The 27198-nt window shown below is 45.4% G+C and overlaps 1 protein-coding gene across 2 annotated transcripts in view; it reads left to right on the forward strand.

Annotated features, from left to right (window-relative positions):
• Positions 1-8970: 8970 nt before the first annotated feature.
• ACTN4 (actinin alpha 4) overlaps positions 8971-27198 on the forward strand; it is a 46943-nt gene continuing 28715 nt past the window's right edge. The window contains exon 1 of one of the 2 annotated variants that reach the window (XM_069746548.1): positions 8971-9248. In XM_069746548.1, coding sequence (XP_069602649.1) covers positions 9117-9248 — 132 coding nt within the window. In that variant the 5' untranslated portion in view covers positions 8971-9116. The remainder of the gene's footprint in view (positions 9249-27198) is intronic. The other variant, XM_069746549.1, reaches the window with a different exon arrangement.

Genomic DNA, 27198 nt, shown 5'->3' on the forward strand with positions numbered 1-27198 from the left:
GGGGACAATGTAGCCGGATATTATACACTGGTGTGGGGCTAGATGTTATACATCGGGGGCAGTGAAGCCGGATATTATACACTGGGGTGGGGCTGGATGTTGTACATCGGGGGCAATGAAGCCGGATATTATACACTGGGGTGGGGCTGGATGTTATACATCGGGGGCAGTGAAGCCGGATATTATACACTGGGGTGGGGCTGGATGTTATACATCGGGGGCAATGAAGCCGGATATTATCCACTGGAGTGGGGCTAGATGTTATACATCGGGGGCAGTGAAGCCGGATATTATACACTGGGGTGGGGCTGGATGTTATACATCGGGGACAATGAAGCCGGATATTATACACTGGGGTGGGGCTGGATGTTGTACATCGGGGGCAGTGAAGCCGGATATTATACACTGGGGTGGGGCTGGATGTTATACATCGGGGACAATGAAGCCGGATATTATACACTGGGGTGGGGCTGGATGTTATACATCGGGGACAATGAAGCCGGATATTATACACTGGGGTGGGGCTGGATGTTATACATCGGGGGCAATGAAGCCGGATATTATCCACTGGAGTGGGGCTAGATGTTATACATCGGGGGCAGTGAAGCCGGATATTATACACTGGGGTGGGGCTGGATGTTATACATCGGGGACAATGAAGCCGGATATTATACACTGGGGTGGGGCTGGATGTTGTACATCGGGGGCAGTGAAGCCGGATATTATACACTGGGGTGGGGCTGGATGTTGTACATCGGGGACAATGAAACCGGATATTATACACTGGGGTGGGGCTGGATGTGATACATCGGGGACAATGAAGCCGGATATTATACACTGGGGTGGGGCTGGATGTTGTACATCGGGGGCAATGAAGCTGGATATTATACACTGGGGTGGGGCTGGATGTTGTACATCGGGGGCAGTGAAGCCGGATATTATACACTGGGGTGGGGCTGGATGTTGTACATCGGGGGCAGTGAAGCCGGATATTATACACTGGGGTGGGGCTGGATGTTGTACATCGGGGACAATGAAGCCGGATATTATACACTGGGGTGGGGCTGGATGTTATACATCGGGGACAATGAAGCCGGATATTATACACTGGGGTGGGGCTGGATGTTGTACATCGGGGGCAGTGAAGCCGGATATTATACACTGGGGTGGGGCTGGATGTTGTACATCGGGGACAATGAAACCGGATATTATACACTGGGGTGGGGCTGGATGTGATACATCGGGGACAATGAAGCCGGATATTATACACTGGGGTGGGGCTGGATGTTGTACATCGGGGGCAATGAAGCTGGATATTATACACTGGGGTGGGGCTGGATGTTGTACATCGGGGGCAGTGAAGCCGGATATTATACACTGGGGTGGGGCTGGATGTTGTACATCGGGGGCAGTGAAGCCGGATATTATACACTGGGGTGGGGCTGGATGTTGTACATCGGGGACAATGAAGCCGGATATTATACACTGGGGTGGGGCTGGATGTTATACATCGGGGACAATGAAGCCGGATATTATACACTGGGGTGGGGCTGGATGTTGTACACCGGGGGCAATGGTGCCAAATGTAAAACCTGAATTCAATGATTAAGACGTCCCAATACTTTTCTCCATATAGTGTATGTTGCAGTAAACTATCAGTACAGGAGAGCCATTTGCACAGATAACATAGATGCAACAGAAGAAACCTCTCAGCTGTGATAAATATTATGTATATCATACACTGTTTAATCTTTAGTTAAATACAGACATAAAACCCTTGAAGTGAACAGGAATGTATTACCAGAGGTTTGGCACACAAAAAATTAGTCTGTATCATGCAATATCCAGAAATAGACACTAGGGGGAGCCTGTGAATGTGCTTGTTTCTATATATAAGAATAAGTTTATTACAAGTATTCCATGGATTCTCTCCTCTGTACACTCTCTGAATCTCACACTACATGAATATACATCTCCCCTCCTTTTACACTGAGGTTGTACACAAGAATAGGGATCAAAGTAAAATGTTGAGCTCCAGCATCGGTATGGACGACCCTTCATCCCTGCAACGTATGGTCATTGATCTAGGGCTCACATATGTATGGCGCTCCCTTAACCCCTCAGCAAGGTTGTACACCTACTACTTGTGGAGAGTGACATGTCAAGCCTGACATGCCAAGGTGAGGAGACTTTTTAGTCTTTACGGGGATGATTGATATCTTCCTGTTCGTATCCGTTTCGATGGCACTGAACACAATAGGTTAGTTTGGTCTTTTCTCTGGCCTAAAATTTAACTGGGATAAATCCTGTGCCCCTCGCAACGTACTTGATGGCATTAGGGAGACCTGTTCAGAGGTGGCCACCAAGTCAATGGGAATGGAACCCAATTTCCCTACAGGTCTCCAGGAACTTGGGGAGACTTTTATCACCTGAATATCTCCTTTTTTAATTCAGTATAAGATAAAAAAGAGAGTAGCTGTCCTTATAGCCCATGATCTGCATCTGCCTAATTAAACTAATTATTATGCAGAAGGTGCTATGTAACCTCCTAAAATTGCTAGCCTATGTAGACACCAACATGGTTGATAGACATTGGGGGTGAGGGACCAGACTCAACTCTTTATTTACCTCTTCTATCTGGCAGGTCCATAGCGCCAGGCTCTGGGGTCAGATACTGCGAAATCCCTGGTCACGGGGAAGTACTACACTGCCATACCCTAAACTATAATAATAATAATCTTTATTTTTATATAGCGCTAACATATTCCGCAGCGCTTTACAGTTTTGCGCACATCATCATCACTGTCCCAGATGGGGCTCACAATCTAGAATCCCTATCAGTATGTTTTTGGAAACCAGAGAACCCGGAGGAAACCCACGCAAACACGGGGAGAACATACAAACTCCTTGCAGATGTTGTCCTTGGTGGGATTTGGACCCAGGACTCCAGCGCTGCAAGGCTGCAGTTCTAACCACTGAGCCACCGTGCTGGGCGGCCCAGCTTTCTCATGAGTGTCATTGGGTAAGAGGATTCGTTGAGGGACCTTGTAGAGATCATCCCAGGGATCTCACATTCACTACATGCTCCTCTGCAAGGGCTCCACGAGTCTCTGCTGGATGCCCGATTCTCAGGCAGGCTCTTCTGGTTTGGTTTTCTGCACCAAGGTTGCTTCAGTCCACTCCCTATGACAGCCTCACCCGTTTTTGGTATTATAAAACCCTCAATGATCTGTCAAATCTGGAGTAGGGTCCTATGTGGTAAAGGGTGGGATTGATCTACCTTGATAAAAAATTGTAGTAGAGACCCTTAAACCATTCCTGACACTAAGATAACTATACCTTCCAAACAATTACCTCTTCCGCTACCTACAGTTACAAAATGCCCTTCAGACCCTGTTCCTGGGTCCAACCCCTGTCCTGTGGGACTACCTCTTGTCCAGGAGCTACGGTTCCCCTGGATCTGACCGTATATCCCTTTTGCTGGAGGCGAGCACAGAACCACAGCATAACCTGTCGAGAAGCAAGTGGGAAGCTGATGTCGGACCAATGATCGATGAAAGCCCACCGTGGAAGCCCCATGTTTCCCCTAATTATACTGAAAGAGCCACTCATTTATATATTGTTCACTGTATGTATTTCATCACATCCAGAATGCACAGGGTACAACCTCCAATCTCGGATGAGTGCCCCAAATGTCACAAAGGCCCAGGAACATTTTTTTTTTACCACCTATGGGACTACCCAGAGATTTGAGGATAATGGGACCATCGCAGATGACCCTGAGATTTGTCTACTATTTGTTGTCCCGGGACAATATCAAAGGACTGTAGGTTGATGATTACTTCTGACTAAGGTTCTATTTAAAGCCCCAAAATGTGTGGCCAGATATTGGATGTCGTCAAGAGGACCCAACATCTCACGAAGGAAATCGGCAGCAAACCTCTACTAAAATAAATATATATATACCTATATATGTGCCCTGGAAAGCGCTAAAAAAGTGAGTAAATTGATTGAATTCCATCTAACTGCTTAACTGGTGGACGAAAGTGATTGAGGGTAGGTTGGTAGATGACCAGTAGGAGAGAGGGAGGAGGCCTTCTGGGCCGAACTTTCTTCTAGGTGGTCTTGAAAAAATAAAAAAAAGTAAAGTAGTCGATGGAAATGACTGGAGTCTGGGGCTTATAAACAGAGCTGCTGATATTATTATCGCACATCCCAATGAATCTAAACATTTCCGGAAGTTCTAACGAGCTGAGACATAATGTGAGATAATGTAGTCATGGAGGGGGGCAGAGATTCCTCTGGATTTCTTGTCATTGATCCCATTGAAGAACCTAACAATCTGCCTCGCCCCAGCCTGAAATGTCCAATAAAAGGTAACAATAAAACGCATTGAAGAACGCCGTGGCTGTAGATAAGAGAGGCTGCAGATGTGGTATCAGTTAGGATAACCCTTCCATTGTGGGTCTTGAGTTATACTGTACATAGAATGTAAGTCCGCAAGGACAGGGTCCTCTCCCCTCTGCACCAGTCTGTCATTGTAAATCTGTTTACTGTAAATGATATCTATAACCCTGTATGTAACCCCTTTCTCATGTACAACACCATGGAATTAATGGTGCTATATAAATAAATAATAATAATATACAAATGGCATGTGGGAGCCGCCATGTTGGTCCCTCATCTGCTGGAGAACCCACAGTTACACAATGCAGGGCTTCCACTCACCTTAATCACTATTATACTGGGATAATTTTATCCAGCCACTAGGGATTGTCTATTAAATATTATTACCCTGCAAATGCTGTAGGGAAAAGGAAGCATTACCTGGTGTCTATTCAAAAGCAAAATAGTGAGAGGGGCCGGGTCCTCCAGCGAGAGAGGAGCTCATTCTAAGTGCTTCCTGCTCTGGTAAAAGATGTGGGTCCGCTCTGCTAGGCTCATGGACTATGTAAAGGCTAGAGACACTTTTGAAATGGAAAAAAAATATTTCTATGCATGTGAATGGTTACCTTTAATTCATAAGATGGCAATATATGTCAGCCTGTAACTTAATTCCTTTGTTCATTTTCAAATATGCAATTTGCATCCTGATCCAAGTTTCAGATTTTTTTTCTTGCGGGAGTGTCTCTGCTGGTAATATAGGCTGGATGTAATCCATGTGTGCTTCTCCCGGTAATATAGGCTGGATGTGATCTCTGTATGCATCTCCCAGTAATATAGGCTGGATGTGATCTCTGTGTGTTTCTTCCAGTAATATAGGCTGGATGTGATCCATGTGTGGTTTTCCCGGTAATATAGGCTAAATGTGATCTTTGTGTGCTTCTTCTGGTAATATAGACTGAATGTTATCTATGTTTGCTTCTCCCAGTAATATAGGCTGGATGTGACCTATGTGTGTTTATTCCTGTAATATAGGCTGGATGTGATCCATGTGTGGTTTTCCCGGTAATATAGGCTGAATGTGATCCATGTGTGCTTCTCCCATTAATATAGGCTGGATGTGATGTCTGTATGCATCTCCCTGTAATATAGGCTGGATGTGATCTATGTGTGTTTCTTCCCGTAATATAGGCTGTATGTGATAAATGTGTGGTTTTCCTGGTAATATAGGCTGAATGTGATCTATGTGTGCTTCTTCTGGTAGTATAGACTGAATGTTATCTATGTGTGCTTCTCCCTGTAATATAGGCTGGATGTGATCTATGTGTGTTTCTTCCAGTAATATAGGCTAGATGTGATCTCTGTGTGCTTCTTCTTGTAACATATACTGGATGTGATCTATGCATGCTTCTTCCGGTAACATAGGCTGTATGTAATCCATGTGTGCTTCTCCCTGTAATATAGGCTGAATGTTATCTATGTGTGCTTCTCCCTGTAATATAGACTGAATGTTATCCATGTGTGCTTCTCCCTGTAATATAGACTGAATGTTATCCATGTGTGCTTCTCCCTGTAATATAGGCTGAATGTTATCCATGTGTGCTTCTCCCTGTAATATAGGCTGAATGTTATCTATGTGTGCTTCTCACAATAATATAGGCTGAATGTTATCCATGTGTGCTTCTCCCTGTAATATAGGCTGAATGTTATCTATGTGTGCTTCTCACAATAATATAGGATGGATGTGATGCCGGCGTGCTCCTCCCGGTAATAAAGGCTGGGTGTGGTCTTTGTGTTTCTAGTGTATTGCTATCTTCATTAGCTCAAATATCAGCACAGCTTCTATCCTCAACTTATTTGCACTTTACATCTGCACCTTGTTTTCTTTGTCCTCCCTGAAAAACTTTCTCAAACCTCCCCATATTGTTGAGATCTGTGTACACCCCAGCAACACCCCCGCTATCTGTAAGGGTATGTGTCCACTTTCAGGATGGCCGGTGGTATCGTCGGAGCGGCTTAGCCGCTCTGCGGTAAGCCCCGCCCCCTTTCTGGGACGCGATGATGCCGGATGTGTTCATAGCACACATCCGGGATCATCGCTCCCCACCATAGGGCCCTGTGCTATATCTTGCGGCGACGCAGCGTCGCCGCAAGATATACAGACATGCTGCGATCTGAAAAGACGCGCAGCATGTCCGAAGTCGCAGGGCCGCCGCGTGCGTGTTACCACGCATAGTGGAGACGGGATTTCATTCAATCCCCTCCACTATGCTGTAACATCTGGACGCTGCGTGTCTGACGCTGCGGCTCTATGCAGCGTCAGACACGCAGCGTTTCCTGCACGTGGAAACATACCCTTACACTGAGAGAAGGCAGAGGGAGAGCAGAGGAGCTCTTACCGATTTGTATCAGATAAGGAACTTACATTTGCTCTGCAACAGCAAATGGATAGAAAGTTTTTAATGAAGATTATTTACAAAGTTGCTTAACTCAAGAAGAAAAGAAAAAAAAGTACCCAGTGACCTGGAGCCAAGGTGCGATTGCCACTACAACTACACCCCTTACTGGTGGGTCCGGACTCTGATATAAAGGGCTTCATTTGGAGGTGACTTTGGAGCTGATCACTTATCAATAGGGTCTATTTATTATGGGACGGGTCACTTATTGATGCTCCGTCCTGTATAGCATAAGATTGCGGGCCCATTAGAGCATCTTTTAGCCCTTGGACCATGAGTCGTCCAACCCTGATCTTAAATTTTGGAGAACATTCCTGACTGCTATTCTGGGATGTAGAAGCACATAGAAGCGATCACCATTGTGGCAGACAGTCAGTACATCAGATTTTCCTCCTACCAGGGCAGCGTTGTCAGTGAGTAGCCTTAGGGGGATGATTCAGGCCTTCCTTGTACGATTATTGAGCATAGCATTAGTAATTGGAAGGATTTTGTAGTATTAAGTAACATTATCCCTAAGGGCCACATTACAGGGACAGTTCATTAGATGTGTTGGAATATTGGGTTGTCCACCTTTGGGGACACCTATTTTTTTTACTTAATGGTATAATATTGGGGCTAAAACTCATTTTTGTAATTGGGTTTCATTAGTGCAGGATTGTGGGATCCCACCTGGCATTCAGTGAACCCACAACCCTGCTTTTTGCTAGAAAGTCAGGTCCCTGAATGCTGGCATTAGAGACATTTTTGTTGATGTTATATTTAGCATATTTCTTACATGGGCCGCCACGGGCAGATGACAGATACCCCTTAAAGGGGTTATTTCCGTGTTCATAGAAGGTTATCGTCTGATAGAGCTTGTAAAAACAAGCACTTTTCCAATTTACTGCTTCTTAAAATTTGCAGCCGTTCTTGAGATATTACCACTTTTTCTTTTGTTGACAGCTCGTTGCCTAGGAGACCGACCACCGCTGACGTCTTGCTGATAAGCACTGCTCTGAAAATGGCCGGGGTTTAAGAGATAACAGCGCGCTCCTGCTTCAAAACAGTGCTTATACTCGCAATTTTTAAAAAAAGAGCTTGTAAGCGCTGCACGTGTTCAGAAGAACTGTCTGACGGCGTTGGTCGGTCTCCAAGGTAACGAGCCGTTAAATAAGAGAAAAGTGTTAATATCTCAAGAACGGCGGAACAATTTACCAAGAAGTAAATTGCAAAATGGTTTGTATCAACAAGCTTTATCTGACGATACCCATATATGAAAGTTAAGAGTAACTCCTTTTATATATATTTTTTTTTAAAGAGGTCAAGACAAGATGGGAAAAGTGAACAGAGTGTAATCTATCAGTAGTGATAGCTATAGTAGTATCTACCACTATATGGGCATTGTATGGCGGTAATATAGCAATGGTTTCTACTGAGGGGTCCACTGTATGTGCGTTACCTAATATGGGGCCCACTTAGATGGGTTATGACCCCCATTTGGTATGCTTCTGACCCCCGACAGAAGATCAAGCACCATACGAAGTGTCCGAGCCGCCATTTTGCGATTGCCAAAAAGTTTTGACGGGGTGATCTGAGGGGACCTGTTGCTAGGCAACCCCGAACATGGCAGGTGACGTCTGTGGCAGGCAGCCATCTTGGTTGTCTCACAGCTCATTTTAGAGTCCAATTATCCCCCCAAAAAAAATAACAAGAAAAGAATTACCACAGATGGGGAAATATGGAAGGACTTTTATTAATAACTTTTTTTTGACTATTTTAAGGCAAAGGCATGATGTCAATTCTGTGTGCACTTATGTCATAACTCTGTGAGTAACTTCTAGGCGTGGAGATTCCTCAGCAGTGCCTCAGAAGTGCTCTCCATATTGTAACATGAGCCAATACTTTCTACTAGGGACGAACGTGTCGGTTGTCGACGCAGACACCTGGCTGAAGAAAAGGGCGGGAACCGTCTCTCACAGGGTGTGAGGGGAACATTGGGTGTGGTAGGTGGCGTCAGCTCGAAGTGGGCGGGTCTTGACTAGTTGAAGCGGGAGGCTTCTATGCCCTCTTTTATTGGCTTACAGTCTAGGTGGGCGTGTTTCTGCCGGAGTAGTGCTCTGCCATTGGCTGGCGCTGTTGAGGAGAGTGAGTAGACGCTGTGGTGGTGGAGGAGGCACACTACGCATGCGCATTCAGCGCTGATCCCTGGAGAGGAGAGGAACCCGAGGCTCTCACACACCGGAGAGACCCCGTCACGTATCACACTAGCTGCCGCCTCTCTGTTATCTCCGGACCGCCATGGTGGACTATCACATGACCGGCGGCGGGGCTACCTCCAACATGACGCAAGATGGCAGATACATGGAGCAAGAGGACGACTGGGACCGGGACCTGCTGCTCGACCCGGCCTGGGAGAAACAGCAACGCAAGGTAACTGCTACCTGTGCAGTGCGTGTGTCTGTCAGTGCAGAGCCTGCCCCCTCCTCTGCAACCTGTGGAGTCCAAGTGTGCACCAACTGCAACTCCTACCAGGCACAGGGGGCCGTGACCGAGCTGTGCTGGGAGCTGTAGTTCCCCAGACCTGAGGAAGTCCTAGTTCTGTTATGCATCCTATGTGTCCTTCTATATGTAACCGGGGCTGAGTATAGCTTATATAGGTGTGATCACATCCTGTGTATACACTGTATACCGTGCAGGGCTATATATAATATATACACATGTATGATCGCGTCCTGTGTATATACAGGGGGCAGTATGAGCGTGTGCAGGGCTGTATATAATGTATACACATGTATGATCCCGTCCTGTGTATATACAGAGGGCAGTATGAGCGCGTGCAGGTCTGTATATAATGTATACACATGTATGATCCTGTCCTGTGTATATACTGTATACAGGGGGCAGTATGAGCGTGTGCAGGGCTGTATATAATATATACACATGTATGATCCCGTCCTGTGTATATACGGGGGGCAGTATGAGCGTGTGCAGGGCTGTATATAATGTATACACATGTATGATCCCGTCCTGTGTATATACAGGGGGCAGTATGAGCGCGTGCAGGTCTGTATATAATATATACACATGTATGATCGCGTCCTGTGTATATACGGGGGGCAGTATGAGCGTGTGCAGGGCTGTATATAATGTATACACATGTATGATCCCGTCCTGTGTATATACAGGGGGCAGTATGAGCGCGTGCAGGTCTGTATATAATATATACACATGTATGATCCTGTCCTGTGTATATACAGGGGGCAGTATGAGCGCGTGCAGGTCTGTATATAATATATACACATGTATGATCCTGTCCTGTGTATATACAGGGGGCAGTATGAGCGCGTGCAGGTCTGTATATAATATATACACATGTATGATCCTGTCCTGTGTATATACAGGGGGCAGTATGAGCGCGTGCAGGTCTGTATATAATATATACACATGTATGATCCTGTCCTGTGTATATACAGGGGGCAATATGAGCGCGTGCAGGTCTGTATATAATATATACACGTGTGATCCTGTCCTGTGTATATACTGTATACAGGGGGCAGTATGAGCGCGTGCAGGGCTGTATATAATGTATACACATGTATGATCCCGTCCTGTGTATATACAGGGGGCAATATGAGCGCGTGCAGGTCTGTATATAATATATACACATGTATGATCCCGTCCTGTGTATATACAGGGGGCAGTATGAGCGCGTGCAGGTCTGTATATAATATATACACATGTATGATCCTGTCCTGTGTATATACAGGGGGCAGTATGAGCGCGTGCAGTTCTGTATATAATATATACACATGTATGATCCTGTCCTGTGTATATACAGGGGGCAGTATGAGCGCGTGCAGGTCTGTATATAATATATACACATGTATGATCCTGTCCTGTGTATATACAAGGGGCAGTATGAGCGCGTGCAGGTCTGTATATAATATATACACATGTATGATCCTGTCCTGTGTTATACAGGGGGCAGTATGAGCGCGTGCAGGTCTGTATATAATATATACACATGTATGATCCTGTCCTGTGTATATACAGGGGGCAGTATGAGCGCGTGCAGGTCTGTATATAATATATACACATGTATGATCCCGTCCTGTGTATATACAGGGGGCAGTATGAGCGCGTGCAGGTCTGTATATAATATATACACATGTATGATCCTGTCCTGTGTATATACTGTATACAGGGGTCAGTATGAGCGCGTGCAGGGCTGTATATAATATACATGTATGATCCCGTCCTGTGTATATACTGTATACAGGGGGCAGTATGAGCGCGTGCAGGTCTGTATATAATATATACACATGTATGATCCTGTCCTGTGTATATACAGGGGGCAGTATGAGCGCGTGCAGGTCTGTATATAATATATACACATGTATGATCCTGTCCTGTGTATATACAGGGGGCAGTATGAGCGCGTGCAGGTCTGTATATAATATATACACATGTATGATCCCGTCCTGTGTATATACAGGGGGCAGTATGAGCGCGTGCAGGTCTGTATATAATATATACACATGTATGATCCTGTCCTGTGTATATACTGTATACAGGGGTCAGTATGAGCGCGTGCAGGGCTGTATATAATATACATGTATGATCCCGTCCTGTGTATATACTGTATACAGGGGTCAGTATGAGCGCGTGCAGGGCTGTATATAATATATACACGTATGATCCTGTCCTGTGTATATACAGGGGGCAGTATGAGCGCGTGCAGGGCTGTATATAATATATACACATGTATGATCCTGTCCTGTGTATATACTGTATACAGGGGTCAGTATGAGCGCGTGCAGGGCTGTATATAATATACATGTATTATCCCATCCTGTGTATATACTGTATACAGGGGGCAGTATGAGCGCGTGCAGGGCTGTATACAATGTATACACATGTATGATCCTGTCCTGTGTATATACTGTATACAGGGGGCAGTATGAGCGCGTGCAGGGCTGTATACAATGTATACACATGTATGATCCTGTCCTGTGTATATACTGTATACAGGGGGCAGTATGAGCGTGTGCAGGGCTGTATATAATGTATACACATGTATGATCCTGTCCTGTGTATATACAGGGGGCAGTATGAGCGTGTGCAGGGCTGTATATAATATATACACATGTATGATCCCGTCCTGTGTATATACAGGGGGCAGTATGAGCGCGTGCAGGTCTGTATATAATATATACACATGTATGATCCCGTCCTGTGTATATACAGGTGGCAGTATGAGCGCGTGCAGGGCTGTATATAATATATACACATGTATGATCCCGTCCTGTGTATATACTGTATACAGGGGACAGTATGAGCGCGTGCAGGTCTGTATATAATATATACACGTATGATCCTGTCCTGTGTATATACTGTATACAGGGGACAGTATGAGCGCGTGCAGGGCTGTATATAATGTATACACATGTATGGTCATGTCCTGTGTATATACAGAGGGCAGTATGAGCGCGTGCAGGGCTGTATATAATATATACACATGTATGATCCTGTCCTGTGTATATACTGTATACAGGGGGCAGTATGAGCGTGTGCAGGGCTGTATATAATATATACACATGTATGATCCCGTCCTGTGTATACACTGTATACAGGGGGCAGTATGAGTTCGTGCAGGGCTGTATATAATATGTACATACACATGTATGATCCCGTCCTGTGTATATACAGGGGGCAGTATGAGCGCGTGCAGGGCTGTATATAATATTTACACGTATGATCCCGTCCTTTGTATATACTGTATACAGGGGGCAGTATGAGCGCGTGCAGGGCTGTATATAATATGTACATACACATGTATGATCCCGTCCTGTGTATATACTGTATACAGGGGGCAGTATGAGCATGTGCAGGGCTGTATATAATATGTATATACACGTATGATCCCATCCTGTGTATATACTGTATACGGGGGGCAGTATGAGCACGTGCAGGGCTGTATATAATATATACATTTATGATCATATCCTGTGTATATACTGTATACAGGGGGCAGTATGAGAGCGTGCAGGGCTGTATATAATATATACACGTATGATCACGTCCTTTGTATATACAGGGGGCAGTATGAGCGCGTGCAGGGCTGTATATAATACATATGTACATGTATGAATGAGCAGGGTGTGGGGCTATATATACTTGTGTGTTCATCCTGTGTACATACTATATACAGGGATCTGTGTGATCACGTTATGTATGTGTGTGTATGTGTATATATATATATATATATATATATATATATATATATATATATATATATATATATATATTATACATATATATACTAGCTGAAGAGCCCGGCGTTGCCTGGGCATAGTAAATATCTGTGGTTAGTTATAGCACCTCACTTCTCTTATTTTCCCATCACGCCTCTCATTTTCCCCCTCACATCTCTCATTTTCTCCCTCACACCTCTCATTTTCTCCCTCACTCCTCTCATTCCCCCCTAACACTTGTCATTTCAACCTCACATCTGTCATTTTCTGATCACTCCACTATTTTTCCTCACTCCTCTCATTTTGCACTCACACCTTTTCATTTTCACCTCACACCTCTCATTTTCACCTCAGTATATACATGTTTGTCATCTCCCTTATATATAGTATACATCTGTATGTCATCTCCTGTATATAGTATATACCTGTATGTCATCTCCCCTGTATATAGTATATACCTGCTGTGTCATCTCCCCTATATATAGTATATACCTGTATGTCATCTCCCCTATATATAGTATATACCTGTATGTCATCTCCCCTGTATATAGTATATACCTGCTGTGTGTCATCTCCCCTATATATAGTATATATCTGAGTGTCATCTCCTCCTGCATATAGTATATACCTGCATGTCATCTTCTATATATAGCATATACCTGTATGTCATCTCCTGTATATAGTATATACCTGTGTCATCTCCCCTGTATATATCCGAGTGTCATCTCCTCCTGCATATAGTATATACCTGCATGTCATCTTCTATATATAGCATATACCTGTATGTCATCTCCTCCTGTATATAGTATATACCTGTATGTCATCTCCTCCTGTATATATATGTACCTGTATGTCATCTCCTCCTCTATATAGTATATACCTGTGTCATCTCTCCTGTATATAGTATATATCTGTGTCATCTCCCCTGTATATAGTATATACCTGTGTGTCATCTCCTCCTGTATTAGACCTCGTTCACACGTTATTTGCTCAGTATTTTTACCTCAGTATTTGTAAGCTAAATTGGCAGCCTGATAAATCCCCAGCCAACAGAAAGCCCTCCCCCTGGCAGTATATATTAGCTCACACATACACATAATAGACAGGTCATGTGACTGACAGCTGCCGTATTTCCTATATGGTGCAATTGTTGTAGTTTGTCTGCTTATTAATCAGATTTTTATTTTTGAAGGATAATACCAGACTTGTGTGTGTTTTAGGGCGAGTTTCGTTTGTCAAGTTGTGTGTGTTGAGTTGCGTGTGGCGACATGCATGTAGCGACTTTTGTGAGATGAGTTTTGTGTGGCAACATGCGTGTAGAAACTTTTTGTGTGTCGTGTTGCATGTGACAGGTTAGTGTAGCAAGTTGTGTGCAGCAAGTTTTGCGCATGGCGAGTTTTGCGCATTGCGAGTATTATGTGTTGTGCCTTTTGAGTATGTGCAAGTTTTGTGTGAGGCAACTTTTGCATGTGTTGCAACTTTTGTGCATGTGGCAATTTTTCCGCGTGTGCAAGTTTTGCGTGTGGCGAGTTTTTCATGAGGAGAATTTTGCACTTGTGGCGAGTTTTGCAAGAGCCTAGTTTTTGCATGTGGCGAGTTCTGCGCGTGGCGAGTTTTGAGTGGCGACTTTTGTGTTTTGACTTTTATGTGGCGAGGTTGGTGTATTTGTGGTGAAATGTGTGCTGAGGGTAATATGTGTTCAAGCACGTGGTAGTGTGTGGCGCATTTTGTGTGTGTGTTCATATCCCCATGTGTGGTGAGTATCCCATGTCGGGGCCCCACCTTAGCAACTGTACGGTATATACTCTTTGGCGCCATCGCTCTCACTCTTTACGTCCCCTTGTTCACATCTAGCAGCTGTCAATTTGCCTCCAACACTTTTCCTTTCACTTTTCCCCATTATGTAGATAGGGGCAAAATTGTTTGGTGAATTGGAAAGCGCGGGGTTAAAATTTCACCTCACAACATAGCCTATGACGCTCTCGGGGTCCAGACGTGTGACTGTGCAAAATTTTGTTGCTGTAGCTGCGACGGTGCAGATGCCAATCCCGGACATACACACACACATACACACATTCAGCTTTGTATAGTAGATATATCTATATGATTCTAATGCATCGGGTATTCTAGAATATGCATGTCAACGTAGTATATTGCCCATTTACGTAGTATACAGCACAGAGCCACGTAGTATATTGCCCAGTGACGTACTATATTACCGAGCCACGTATGTCACAGGTAAAAAAAATAAAAAATAAACATACTCCCCTAACGATCCAAGGGCCCCTTGTAGTTGAACATACTCCCCATTCTGGTCGCTGCTCCTCAGCCTCCCGTCTCTCCCATTCCTGGGATCCAATGGCGCTGTGCAGATGGGCGCGCGGCTGCCGCCATCTTGCGTTCCCAGGATGCTTTGCGAAATTACCCATATGACTTGGCGGTCTCGCTGCCGCATAGGCAGCATCAATAGTAAACGGTTGGGGACACACAGGGTTAATAGCGGTGGTAACGGAATGCGTTACCGCCGGCATTAACCCTGTGTTAGCGGTGACCGGAGGGGAGTATGGAGCGGGCGCCGGGGACACTGACTGCGGGGAGTAAGCAGCGGAGCAACGGGGACACTGACTGCGGGGAGTGGAGCGCCGGGGACACTGACTGCGGGGAGTGGAGCGCCGGGGACACTGACTGCGGGGAGTAAGCAGCGGAGCAACGGGGACACTGACTGCGGGGAGTAAGCAGCGGAGCAACGGGGACACTGACTGCGGGGAGTAAGCAGCGGAGCAACGGGGACACTGACTGCGGGGAGTGGAGCGCCGGGGACACTGACTGCGGGGAGTAAGCAGCGGAGCGCCGGGGACACTGACTGCGGGGAGTAAGCAGCTGAGCAACGGGGACACTGACTGCGGGGAGTGGAGCGCCGGGGACACTGACTGCGGGGAGTAAGCAGTGGAGCGCCGGGGACACTGACTGCGGGGAGTAAGCAGCGGAGCGCCGGGGACACTGACTGCGGGGAGTAAGCAGCGGAGCGCCGGGGACACTGACTGCGGGGAGTAAGCAGCGGAGCAACGGGGACACTGACTGCGGGGAGTAAGCAGCGGAGCAACGGGGACACTGACTGCGGGGAGTAAGCAGCGGAGCAACGGGGACACTGACTGCGGGGAGTGGAGCGCCGGGGACACTGACTGCGGGGAGTAAGCAGCGGAGCGCCGGGGACACTGACTGCGGGGAGTAAGCAGCGGAGCGCCGGGGACACTGACTGCGGGGAGTAAGCAGCGGAGCGCCGGGGACACTGACTGCGGGGAGTATAGAGCGGCCATTTTCTTCCGGACTGTGCCCGTCGCTGATTGGTCGTGGCTGTTTTGCGGCAACCAATCAGCGACTTGGATTTCCATGATAGACAGAGGCCACGACCAATGAATATCCGTGACAGAAGGACAGACAGACGGAAGTACCCCTTAGACAATTATGTATATAGATATATTTCTCCCCATGTCCTTTGTACTGTATACAGGGGTCTGTATGTATGAGCATGTGCAGGGCTGTGTATAACTTGTGTGCATTATCATGTCTTGTGTATATACCATATACAAGGGAATGAGTGAGCTGGGTCCAAGGCTGTATACAACTTTTATGATCGCCTCCTGTGTATATGCTATATACAGGGGTATGTATGGCTGCAGTGCAGGGTTGTTTATAACCTAGGAGTTATACGTGTATGATCACGTCCTGTCAGGACTGTATATGACTTGTATAGTAATGTAAGCACTGGGTCTGTATAATTTGTTGGATTGGATTTTGGTGTAATTCGGTGCCAATGGAAATGTCACAACCTTGCTGACCTTCGTGAAGCTATACTTCTGGCTACTTGAATAAGTTGGGCCCCCCTGTGCTATTCTCTTGGTGGCTTTGACGCCTGCAGTTTACACCCCATCCTTATAGTCCTTCCCCCCCCCCCCCCTCCCCTTCCATAAGTAATAGATAAAATTTATCCAAGCCCACCATTATTTGTGAGGTTGGCCGTCCATCCAATGTACGTGAGGGCCTCCAGACTGCCCCCCAGCAGGTAAATGGGGAGATATAATGATCGAGTTGTTGGCATTTGATTGCCTAAGCTTCTTGCCAAGACTGGTCTCGGTGTGATGACTGTCAACTGAATGATAGTTAGCAGACCACTATAATGTGTGTGGCCAGCTTTAATGTGAACTGTGGTGGTCTCCAACCTGCAAAACTACACTTCTAATAAATATGCAATAGCCAGATGCTGTAAGACATGATGCTGGGAGTTGTAGTTTTGAAACTGCTGCAAATTAGAGATCACAGCTTTATGATCTACTTGTATATTAGATTATACAGTAGTGATCTACAACCTGAGCACAGAGGCTGTTGGGGCATGCTGGGAGTTGTAGTTTTGCAACAGCCGGAAGGCCTAGACCAGGGGTGTCAAACTGCATTCCTCGAGCGCTGCAAACAGGTCATGTTTTCAGGATTTCCTTGTACTGCACAGGTGATAATTTAATCACCTACACACACAATGATTGCAGCACCTTGTGCAATGCTAAGAAAATCTTGAAAACACGCATGGTTTGCGGCCCTCGAGGAATGCAGTTTGACACCCCTGGCCTAGACCTAGACCATACAGCAGTGGTCTCCAACCTACAGCTCTCTAGCAGTTACAAAACTACAACTCCCATAATGCCCTGGAAACTTCTGGCCTGAGGTTAGACATTGCATGTATGATCCCGGCAGTGGTATCTAACCTGTGATTTTCCAGCTGCAAATTGCAACTACAGATCCCAGCCAGTGCGGTCAGACATGTTGGGTGTTGAAGCTTTACATAATCTGGTTAGAGACCTCTGCTCTATTATCTAAATATATATTATGTTCCTGTTGGCCGAAAATAAACTTTTAGTAATGTTACACCTAACTTTCTTTTTTAACAAACAGTCATAGAGGAAACCCCAATCTTAATCTGCAATCCCATACCTGAGACCTGCAGTGTGGCCTCTGCCAGCGACCTTTACTACATTGTAACACTTCACTTGTGGTGTCTACATGTAATACAATTACCGTATGTTACATTGTATGTCTAATGCTTCCGTTTATGTACTGTGTCATGGGAATACTGAGAGCTTCGAGAAAATTGCTTTCAAGTGAGAGCTAAGAAAGTAGATGGCAGATCCTTGGGGAACTTTTCCATCAGGGTCCTCATGTGATGTTACACAATCCTTGTTTGCAGAATATTTGCTCCATGAGGGCTACAAGACTTGTCTTGATATCACAGTATAGACCCTAGTAAGTGGGTTATATATATATCTATATCTATCTCAGACCCTAGTATTGACCTATTTAATCCTGGTCTTTCTTTACTGAGGAGCGGTGGATTTGGGAAGGTATATGGGAGCGCTAGGTGGCTTGACAGGGTGTCACAATGAACCGGAGGGTGTGGCGAAAGATCAGTGAGACATGATTGAGAGTCACGCGTATAAAAATTCACATATATTGCCGCTTCAACAGAGCAATGGGGCTGTCGCCTAATCCCAGGGTGGGAGTCAACGATTGTTGCCAAGCCGTCAGTTGTCACGCTGGGCTATGAGACGAGAGTGCACTAATGAATACCCTATGTGCAGATGGGTCACGGCCAGGCTCTTTAATGCTCTGCAATCTGGGCTGGGTTCCTTGATGACATGGGTGGTAATAAGTAATAACCCAACAACATATAACTAGCTGGTGCATTGCATGTTGTAATGATAAATTGGATCACATGGTTATAGTCCAGGTTAAGGAGCAGGGCTTTGAAGTTTATGTAGGGACCACCTCTTGACACGTGTGGGGGAGCCCCATTTGTGCAGTGACACTTGTTCTGTTGTCTGAGGGGAAGGTAAATGTACATAGGGTTATTTTCAGCTGAATAAACAGGACTGATGACTGCGGATGCTGGATTTCATGTTCCTGAATACCTCCTTTTTACGCTTTGGCTTCTGTGGTCTCGGCCTGAGCCGGCTGTGTGTTGCATGCACAATTGTGTCCCTTTCTAGTCTCTTTTCTTCCAGGCAGAGAACAGTTTAGTGTGTCCAAACCTGGTTTGCCAGTTGTAAGTGAAACCAGTGACCTATTAACAGAGAGCCTGGAAATCTTTCATGTTTGTACTTTAACTCCCCCCACCTCCCCTGACTGGGCACAGTCCTCCTCCTGTCTGAAAGACCTCTTTATGGGGGCTCTCCTAGTGAAGCATAGTTGCCTTTTTGTGACACACAATGACCACAGATAAGAGTGCTCAGTGTTCACATGCTGACCAGACCTGAATTCTCACATTTTCAGGTTCCTGTCTGCAAGGATTAGTAACATGCAGGATTGTTTGTGCCTCTTGGATAAAGTCCTAGGAGCTAAGATCACTTTCTGGGGCCTCCTGCTCTTGGAAGCTGTTAACCTTGTGCGTGCTGGGTCACACCTGTGCACTAGTTTTACCTTTACAGCAGGAATTGGAACATTACAGGAATGTTTAGGAGCAAGATCCTGTTTAAAGATAATCTTTCACCGTGTTTTTGCTGCTTCTAAGAGCAACATGACATAGAGGGCAGAGACCTAGATTCCAGCAATGTATCACTTCCTGCATGATGATGATCCCTATATTCTGTGAATGGTCAGCTCTGTATAACCCCGCCCACATCACTTGAAGCTTTCTGCCTAGGCAGTGTACTCCGAAAGCTGTCAATCAGTGGTGGTTACACAGCTCATGTATATGGATGGCTAATTTAACCCAGGTTTGTTCTCTAGTGATAATCTTTTGCTGATAAAACAGTGGTTTCATGAAATCTACAGCAGGCAGCCCAGTAAGTGACACATCGCTGGAATCAGAGTCTCTGTCTCAACATTATGCTGCTCTCAGATTAGGCAAAAACCTGGTGATAGATTCTCCTGAATCGTCAACCATCAAAACTTAGCGGAGGCAGTGCTTGCTTGTTGGATTGGCCCTTTCATGCTTGGTCTTTATTCCAACAGCTGTGCTGCCATTATCATATTCCAACTCAAAGAATCAATATTACTTATGAAGATCAGGCAGGTATGAGCCCTGTGTTGTCTCTAGTTATGAAGGTACAGGACTCCAATTTCATCTATTCTCCTCTTAGATGTTGTGTGCATGCACCAGCACATTCTGCATCAGTCCCTGACAACGATAGAGAATTTAGGCTTTTCTACTAATCAACCTGGTAGTGTTTTTGGAGTGTGAGACACAACCCATGCAAATACATCTACTCCATGGACACATCCTATGGCCCTATAGTAGTGGTTCGTTCACCTGTTTAACCCATTTTGTGCTGAGCCGACAGCTAGTCATGTCCTTTGCACATAGCACAGTGCCAGGTTCAGCCGTGGACTTGTACTTTTAACCTTCTAGCTTTTTAATCATTAACAGGTTTCATCATGGCCCTGTCAGTAGACTACGGTAGGTTAATGAGTCTTGCATTTGCTCTGTAGAGAATAGGTTGGTGAGTCTTGCATTTGCTAACTTATGCAAGCAGTGATGGTTTAACTCTTGACTTATACTCAGGATGATGCCCTTATGTTTGCTCTGGCCTCATGTGCAGCCACAGCTATTTTTCTCCTCTTCACATGGCTATTTCTGAATCTATAATGGCCACTTAATTGGTTAGTTTGCCGCATAAGTCATCAGGCCCCATAACATGCTTACTACTAGTTCTGTATCAGTGCCCTACAATGGGAAACAGAAGGTCGCGACGGTCATTTAATAGATAAATGGAAACCGCAGCACAGTACCAGATCCTTTCCACGATTGGCATCCGCATAGCCTGCCGAGATCCCGACGGCATAAGGAGGTCCACTGGGTTCACTGTTGTCTGTCGTTCTAATTCGAGAGGTATCACAGAACGTAGTCCAATTTATTTTTATTTTTTTCCCCCATCAAAGTTGATTATTCTGCTGCAGATGAAGTCAAGAAAAGTTGTTCAGAACTGCAAGAATGCCAACATGATTGCCTTAGGCTACTTTCACACTAGCGTCGGAATCTCCCCGTCGCAATGCGTCGGGGAGAGATTCTGACGCTAGCGTTTGACGCACTGCACAACGGGTGCAGCGGATGCATTTCCCTGGTGCATCCGCTGCCCCATTGTGAGGTGCGGGAAGGTGGGGGCGGAGTTCCGGCCGCGCATGCGCGGTCGGAAAAAGCGGTCCGTCGGGAGCAAAAAACGTTACATGTAACGTTTTTTGCTCCCAGCGGTCCGCCACAACACGGCGCAACCGTCGCACGACGGTTGCGACGTGTGGCAAAGCGTCGCAATGCGTCGCTAATGTTAATCTATGGGGCAAAAACGCATCCTGCAAACAACTTTGCAGGATGCGTTTTTTTGCCATAAACGACGCATTGCGACGTCTGGCAAAAAACGCCAGTGTGAAAGTAGCCTTACTTCTAAATATTGCTAGGAGCCCACATTTTTCACTTTAAGAAAACCATCAAATGGTGTGGTAGGCACCGCTGAGATGACATGACTTGGCTGCAAAAAAAAAGGCAGCGCAAGATTCTTCTTCTAATGATGCAGTTTTCTGAAATCTTAGTCGGTAAGATCTTCTCCTTTTTCATTATTTAGTGGCTAGAATGAATAACTGACAACTGCTGTAACCCAAATTGATGATGATAAACTGTTGTCAGTTTTCAGCCCTATTATCAGGTGTATGCATCACACGTTAAGCCGTTGCGTCTTCATACTTTGTTTGTATATCTGCCTCTTATTTTTTGTCCTGACTATCCACCTCCTCTGAAAAGACTATTACGAACCTCAGTAGTTTAATATAGGGCCATATAAATTCCCAAGGTTAGTTATTCCCATTTTTGTGGCATCTTTTTGTCAAGACTGCAGCTTGTTCCCCAGAAAACCACCCTAGGGAGGTAACCAGTAGCCTGAAAATAGACTGCGCCGGAAAGTTGCTTGCTCATAATGTGTCTTTGTGTTTCTCCTATTGGCAGGTCTAGTTATGTGAACATCTGTGAAGCAGGCTTAGGTGTGTACACAGGACACTATGTCCTCAGAAGCTTGCAGTCTAAAAAGTGCCCCCTCCCGTGCGCATAACCCTGCACATCTATTGAGTCCCTTTCTTGAGGAAGGTGTTCAGAGCAGGGCTTAATTTACTGCTGCAAAAGGCCAAGTGTTCCTGTGGTTTTTGCTGTTTCGTTCCCTCGGGTTGCTGGACAGGAATCTCAGCTATGCACTTTTTAAACAGCCAAGTAGAAATTGCATTCACCCTTTGCTTGTTTTCCCAAACTTCCACAAACCAGATATACGCGCTGTGCCAGTAAAGTTACATTTCCATTTTCTATTCCCGATCCAAACTCTCGGCCGCCTTATCACTATAATTAGCGTTTCCCAGAGTGCTGCAAATGAGAAAAGGGAATGTCTTGCTGTAGCCCACCATTCCCTCCTGCAAACCTGGCTGCTACCAGCTTTTTCCTCTCTTATTGCTGTGGGTGTAATATTGGTGTTTGCTCCAACTTGTGGCTGGGTATGTGCCAGCTAAGAAACACAAGATGCATATGAAGGCTGTATTGTGTTAATGGCGCAGGCTGGGACCAGAAGGTTGTGGTGGAGGGAGGTTGCTTGGACCTCTATAAAGAGGGGAGTCCTATCATTTATACTAACAATCAGGTCGCTTCATAAGATACTTTTGTTTTTGAGGTTATCCTGCCACTCCAGGAATGTGTGTATAAAACTCCCATCTAGCTAAATATATTTAGTAGCACCCTAAGTTTTTGGTCATGCAGATCCCTCTCTCACGAATAGGGGGCTTTTTTTTTCTGTACCAGTGCCCCTCCAGACCATGGGCTGCAACTGGAATTGCAGCCCAAGCCCTACATTTGAGCAATGCAATACTATACGTGGCCCATGAATGACTAGCACCGTTTATGGAAAAAAAATAACCACTCCTTTAAACAGTAACTAAACTTTTATTAAAAAAAAAAAAATATATATATATATATATATATATATATATATATATTACACACACACACACTTTTATATGTTCAGCATGGAATTATGAAACGTACGTGTGTTTTATATATTATATTTTCACTCACTCTACACATACGGTCCATACTACCAGCCTAGTTCTTCCAAACTCCCGCAGTTAAAGAGCCTTTGGCAACGACGTGTTCATATGACCGTGATGTCATTAAAGTTCCTTGCGCAGTCCTGAAATCGGAATAGAAATGCTGGGGTCCCTGGGCAATTGCCCAGTCCTCCTCAATCACTGGTCACTTCGACTGTAACTAGGGCTTACATTTCAAGCATATTCCCAAAATCATGCTAGGGCTTATTTTTGGGGAAACACGGTAAGTGGCTTCCAAACCCCTACTCTTCCCAAGTCTGTTTTCTGGCCTTCAGCTGCTATATCAGAATCTACTCGTTTGGAGTACTGATGCTGGCAGTGATGGGTCAGCTCAGCGCCTGTGTCTCACGAATGCCAAATTCATACATCTATGTGTCCATGATCACAATATGGACTGTCTGCGGACCCCCTGATCTGATCTTGACATCCTCATATTATGCCAGTTCGGATCAGATCATCTGCTGCCATTTGGTGCATCACGGTCCGTACTAGGACCATGACACTGATGTGTGAATGCGGCATAACTCTGGGGAGACTCTGTTGCAGGAGATTTAGTGTTCTGCTTATCTGAACAGATGGGGAGACGTGCTGACCCATCACTGCCAGCATCGGTACTCCTCGTGAGTAGGGTTGAGCGACTTTTACTTTTTTAGGGTCGAGTCAGGTTTCGCGAAACCCGACTATCTCTAAAGTCGAGTCGAGTGAAATCGGCCGATTATGGCGAAAAGTCGGGGATCGACCGAAACACGAAACCCAATGCAAAGTCAATAGGAATTTTTTATTTTTTTTTATTTTTTTTCCCTCTCCCGTCCCTGCCCCTAAGACCTATGTCATCACTCTGCACACGCTCCTTCATTGGCTGAAAAAATGGCGCCAAGCGCATCATACGAAATGCGACTTTGGCGCGAAAGTCGCGTACCGCATGGCCGACCCCACACAGGGATCGGGTCGGGTTTCATGAAACCCGACTTTGCCAAAAGTCGGCGACTTTTGAAAATGAACGATCCGTTTCGCTCAACCCTACTCGTGCGTACGTTCTGATATCAATGCATGTTAAGAATGGATAAAAGCAGGCGTATGAAAGCTCCTTGCCCTGCTTTCACAGGAAAGAAGACCAGTCCCCTGATTGATTTACAAAGTTTGATCACTTTGTCCAGCATGGAAAGTAATTTTAAAAAAAGTTTAAAGTTTAGTTACTCTTTAATCTGTGAAACAAAAGTGTCTGTTGCAGGTCTGAATGGTCCTAACGTGCTTCCTATATATGCTTCTGTAATCACCAGGCCGTAGTCGCGTCTCGCTCCGAGCCGGTCTAATTCTTCTGCATTTATAAAATGCTCTGCTAACCACAATGTAATTTAAGCAGAAAACTGTCTGTACAAAGTGGAGACGAGCATTTAGGGGCATTTAGTTCAGTGCTCCTAATGTTTCTTTCAAAGATTGTGTTTAGAAGTGTGGAGCATGGCTGCCGGATGAGCCTTTCAATACTATATTAGAGGTTTTGATGGCCTATGACTGTGCCAAGGCATGGAATAAGTTCCTGTTAGTACACCCCCCTTGCATGACTGCAGTTTAACCCTTCAGAAACTGTATGACTGGCAACATGGAATAATACCAAATAAATGTGTTGGCCACTTATTAATTTAGTTTTCCTTCTGGTTTGCTTGGTCTCTGTGCCTGCTGGGAGCCGTGGGCATTACCTCTGCCACGCTGTTGGTACATGTGGTCAGCCAGTGATTACGGGCTGGGAGTGTAATGTCTGTATGGCTCACCAGCCTCACCCTTTATATGTGTGGCAACAGTTCTGTAAGATTAGTGATCTTGGCACGTAGATGGGATCATTGCAGAGTCTGTGTCATTGCTATTGCTCTATACTGGAACTCAGGTGTGGGTATGAGGCTTTTTTCTTTTTTTTCTTTTTTTTTTTTTTTTTGGAGGAAAGGGCACTAGTACTAAAAGTTTTTGACCCCCCTAATAAATAAGTGGACAGGATTTCATTAGCCCTGTACTGAATGGCAACAGGTAGGACTAGCTTAGCCAGTCTTATTGTTTCTGCACCCTGCAATTACTTATTTCTTGGCGGTTTACTCTGAGGAATAGCAGATTTCCATGTTTGGTAACCTCTACCCCCATAGCGTGTTTTCTCATGTCACAATAGCCCTCCTTTCTGTCGTGTGTGCACCGCTGTCGGGCAGCAGTTTTGCAATAGGAAATGTAGAAAATGCCGGTGTTCCTGTATTTTGCTTTTACTGACATATTTTCCCTGGCTTCTTTTGTTGGGTGGGGGAGTGTTGGAAGTAGCAAGTAAAACTTTGCACAGTCCTGACATAAAATGAACGTAATGGGGTGCAGGGAGAGAGTCTCACCAGCCTGGAGAGGGGGCTGGCTCCAGTGGCAGGGGATGAATGTAGGCGTAGCATATCGCAACACACGCTCTTTCCAGGGTGTGGCAAGTCATGGAGCAGATCCACAGACTTCTTCATTCTCACATGTGACTCCTATTTTACATTTTCTAATCTTCAGCGCATGTGTAAAAACAAAAAAAAAACAAAAAAAAAAAACCCTTGAGACGTGAGTGTGTTTTCAGTTCCGCTTATTTATAGCAGAGGAAAGGGTAGCCCCTCGTATAGCGCCGTATGATGTCAGACCCTGCTTGCCGTGATTACATGGGGGGGGAGTTTTGTGTACTCTGGGCTCTTGTGGCTCATAAAACGCGCTTGTCTTTGATGTCCCGTATACAGAAACTTTTAATAAAATTTGTGATGTACGCCGCGCCCCTCCCTCGCTCCCTCCGCCGGATCTTCCTTCTCTCACTTACGGCTCGCTGTATCGCACACATTGGGATTAGGCTGTTTCTAATTTGCAATATTGGAATGTGCGTTCGGTTTTCATCACCAGAACATCCATTGCCGGTTCTCATTTGTGAAAACCTGCAATTAAAAAGCATCCACGCCTATAAAATGAAGATCTGATCTGAAGGCTTTTTTCACTAGGTGTGGAAGCAATATTAATATTAAGTGTCTTTTATGCGATGTTTGTGGCCAGGATATGAATGACAAGCCCTTTCTTTTCCAGTATCGCAGCATTGGCTTAATCATAAAGTCGACAGCAATAATTGACAGCAGCAGCGGTGACCTTTTTTAAAGGGGTTTGTCAACTGGACCTATTGCATTGATGCATCTGTCAGATGAGGCAATGCTAAAATAGTGAGAATACTGGATGGTTCCCCAAATCCATGGGCTGGGAAATAACATTAACTGGTGACCCTGGAAGTCCAGCTGGGAGGGGGTAACATGACACATAGTAGTATTTGAGGGTAGCGCCCATCAACGGATAGTTGGGCATTCCAGTGACGGGCCCGTCTTGAAATTAGTCCAGGGGGGCCAGCTGTTGTGGAACGACTATTTGGAGCATGCCCAGCTGTTGTGACATGATATCTCCCAACGCTCCATGGTAGCCGGAGCATCGGTGATTGCTAACCCTCTAGCTTAGACCATGGAGCTGAAATTAATGCTCCTATGTTGGTGCTGTTGAAATAAACATCATTATTACTGATCGTCTCGATGAATTGCTCAGCATTTGGCGGTCCTCTGTGTGCCCACCCAGTGCTGTACAGTATATGGGACCTCAATCCTGGTTGTGCATGAGATGATTTCTGATTATAAAACAGGGGTGGATTCAGCTTTCTCAACTTCGTCCTTTCGTTTTTTTTTGCTTAATACCAAGTAAGGACATGTCAGTGTTCTCAGGGCCTCTCCCTTTGTGAGACAGGTAGTGTCACTTATTTTTTTCTTCTTCTTGTCTCTTCACATGCAGCCGGTGTATACTTTACTCACACCTTTTTTTTTTTTTTTTTTTTTAAGCAGATCTTTATCACTTTAACCTCACAATTATACATGGGTCCTCTAGACTAGAATGTATAGAATGTGTGTATGTGGTAAAACAGGATCATAAAGATCGCACTGCGCTGCCAGACACGGCCGCTGCCTCGCACACAGGACATTGTGGTC

Source organism: Ranitomeya imitator, chromosome 2 (genome assembly GCF_032444005.1).
Source record: "Ranitomeya imitator isolate aRanImi1 chromosome 2, aRanImi1.pri, whole genome shotgun sequence".
NCBI lineage: Eukaryota > Metazoa > Chordata > Amphibia > Anura > Dendrobatidae > Ranitomeya > Ranitomeya imitator.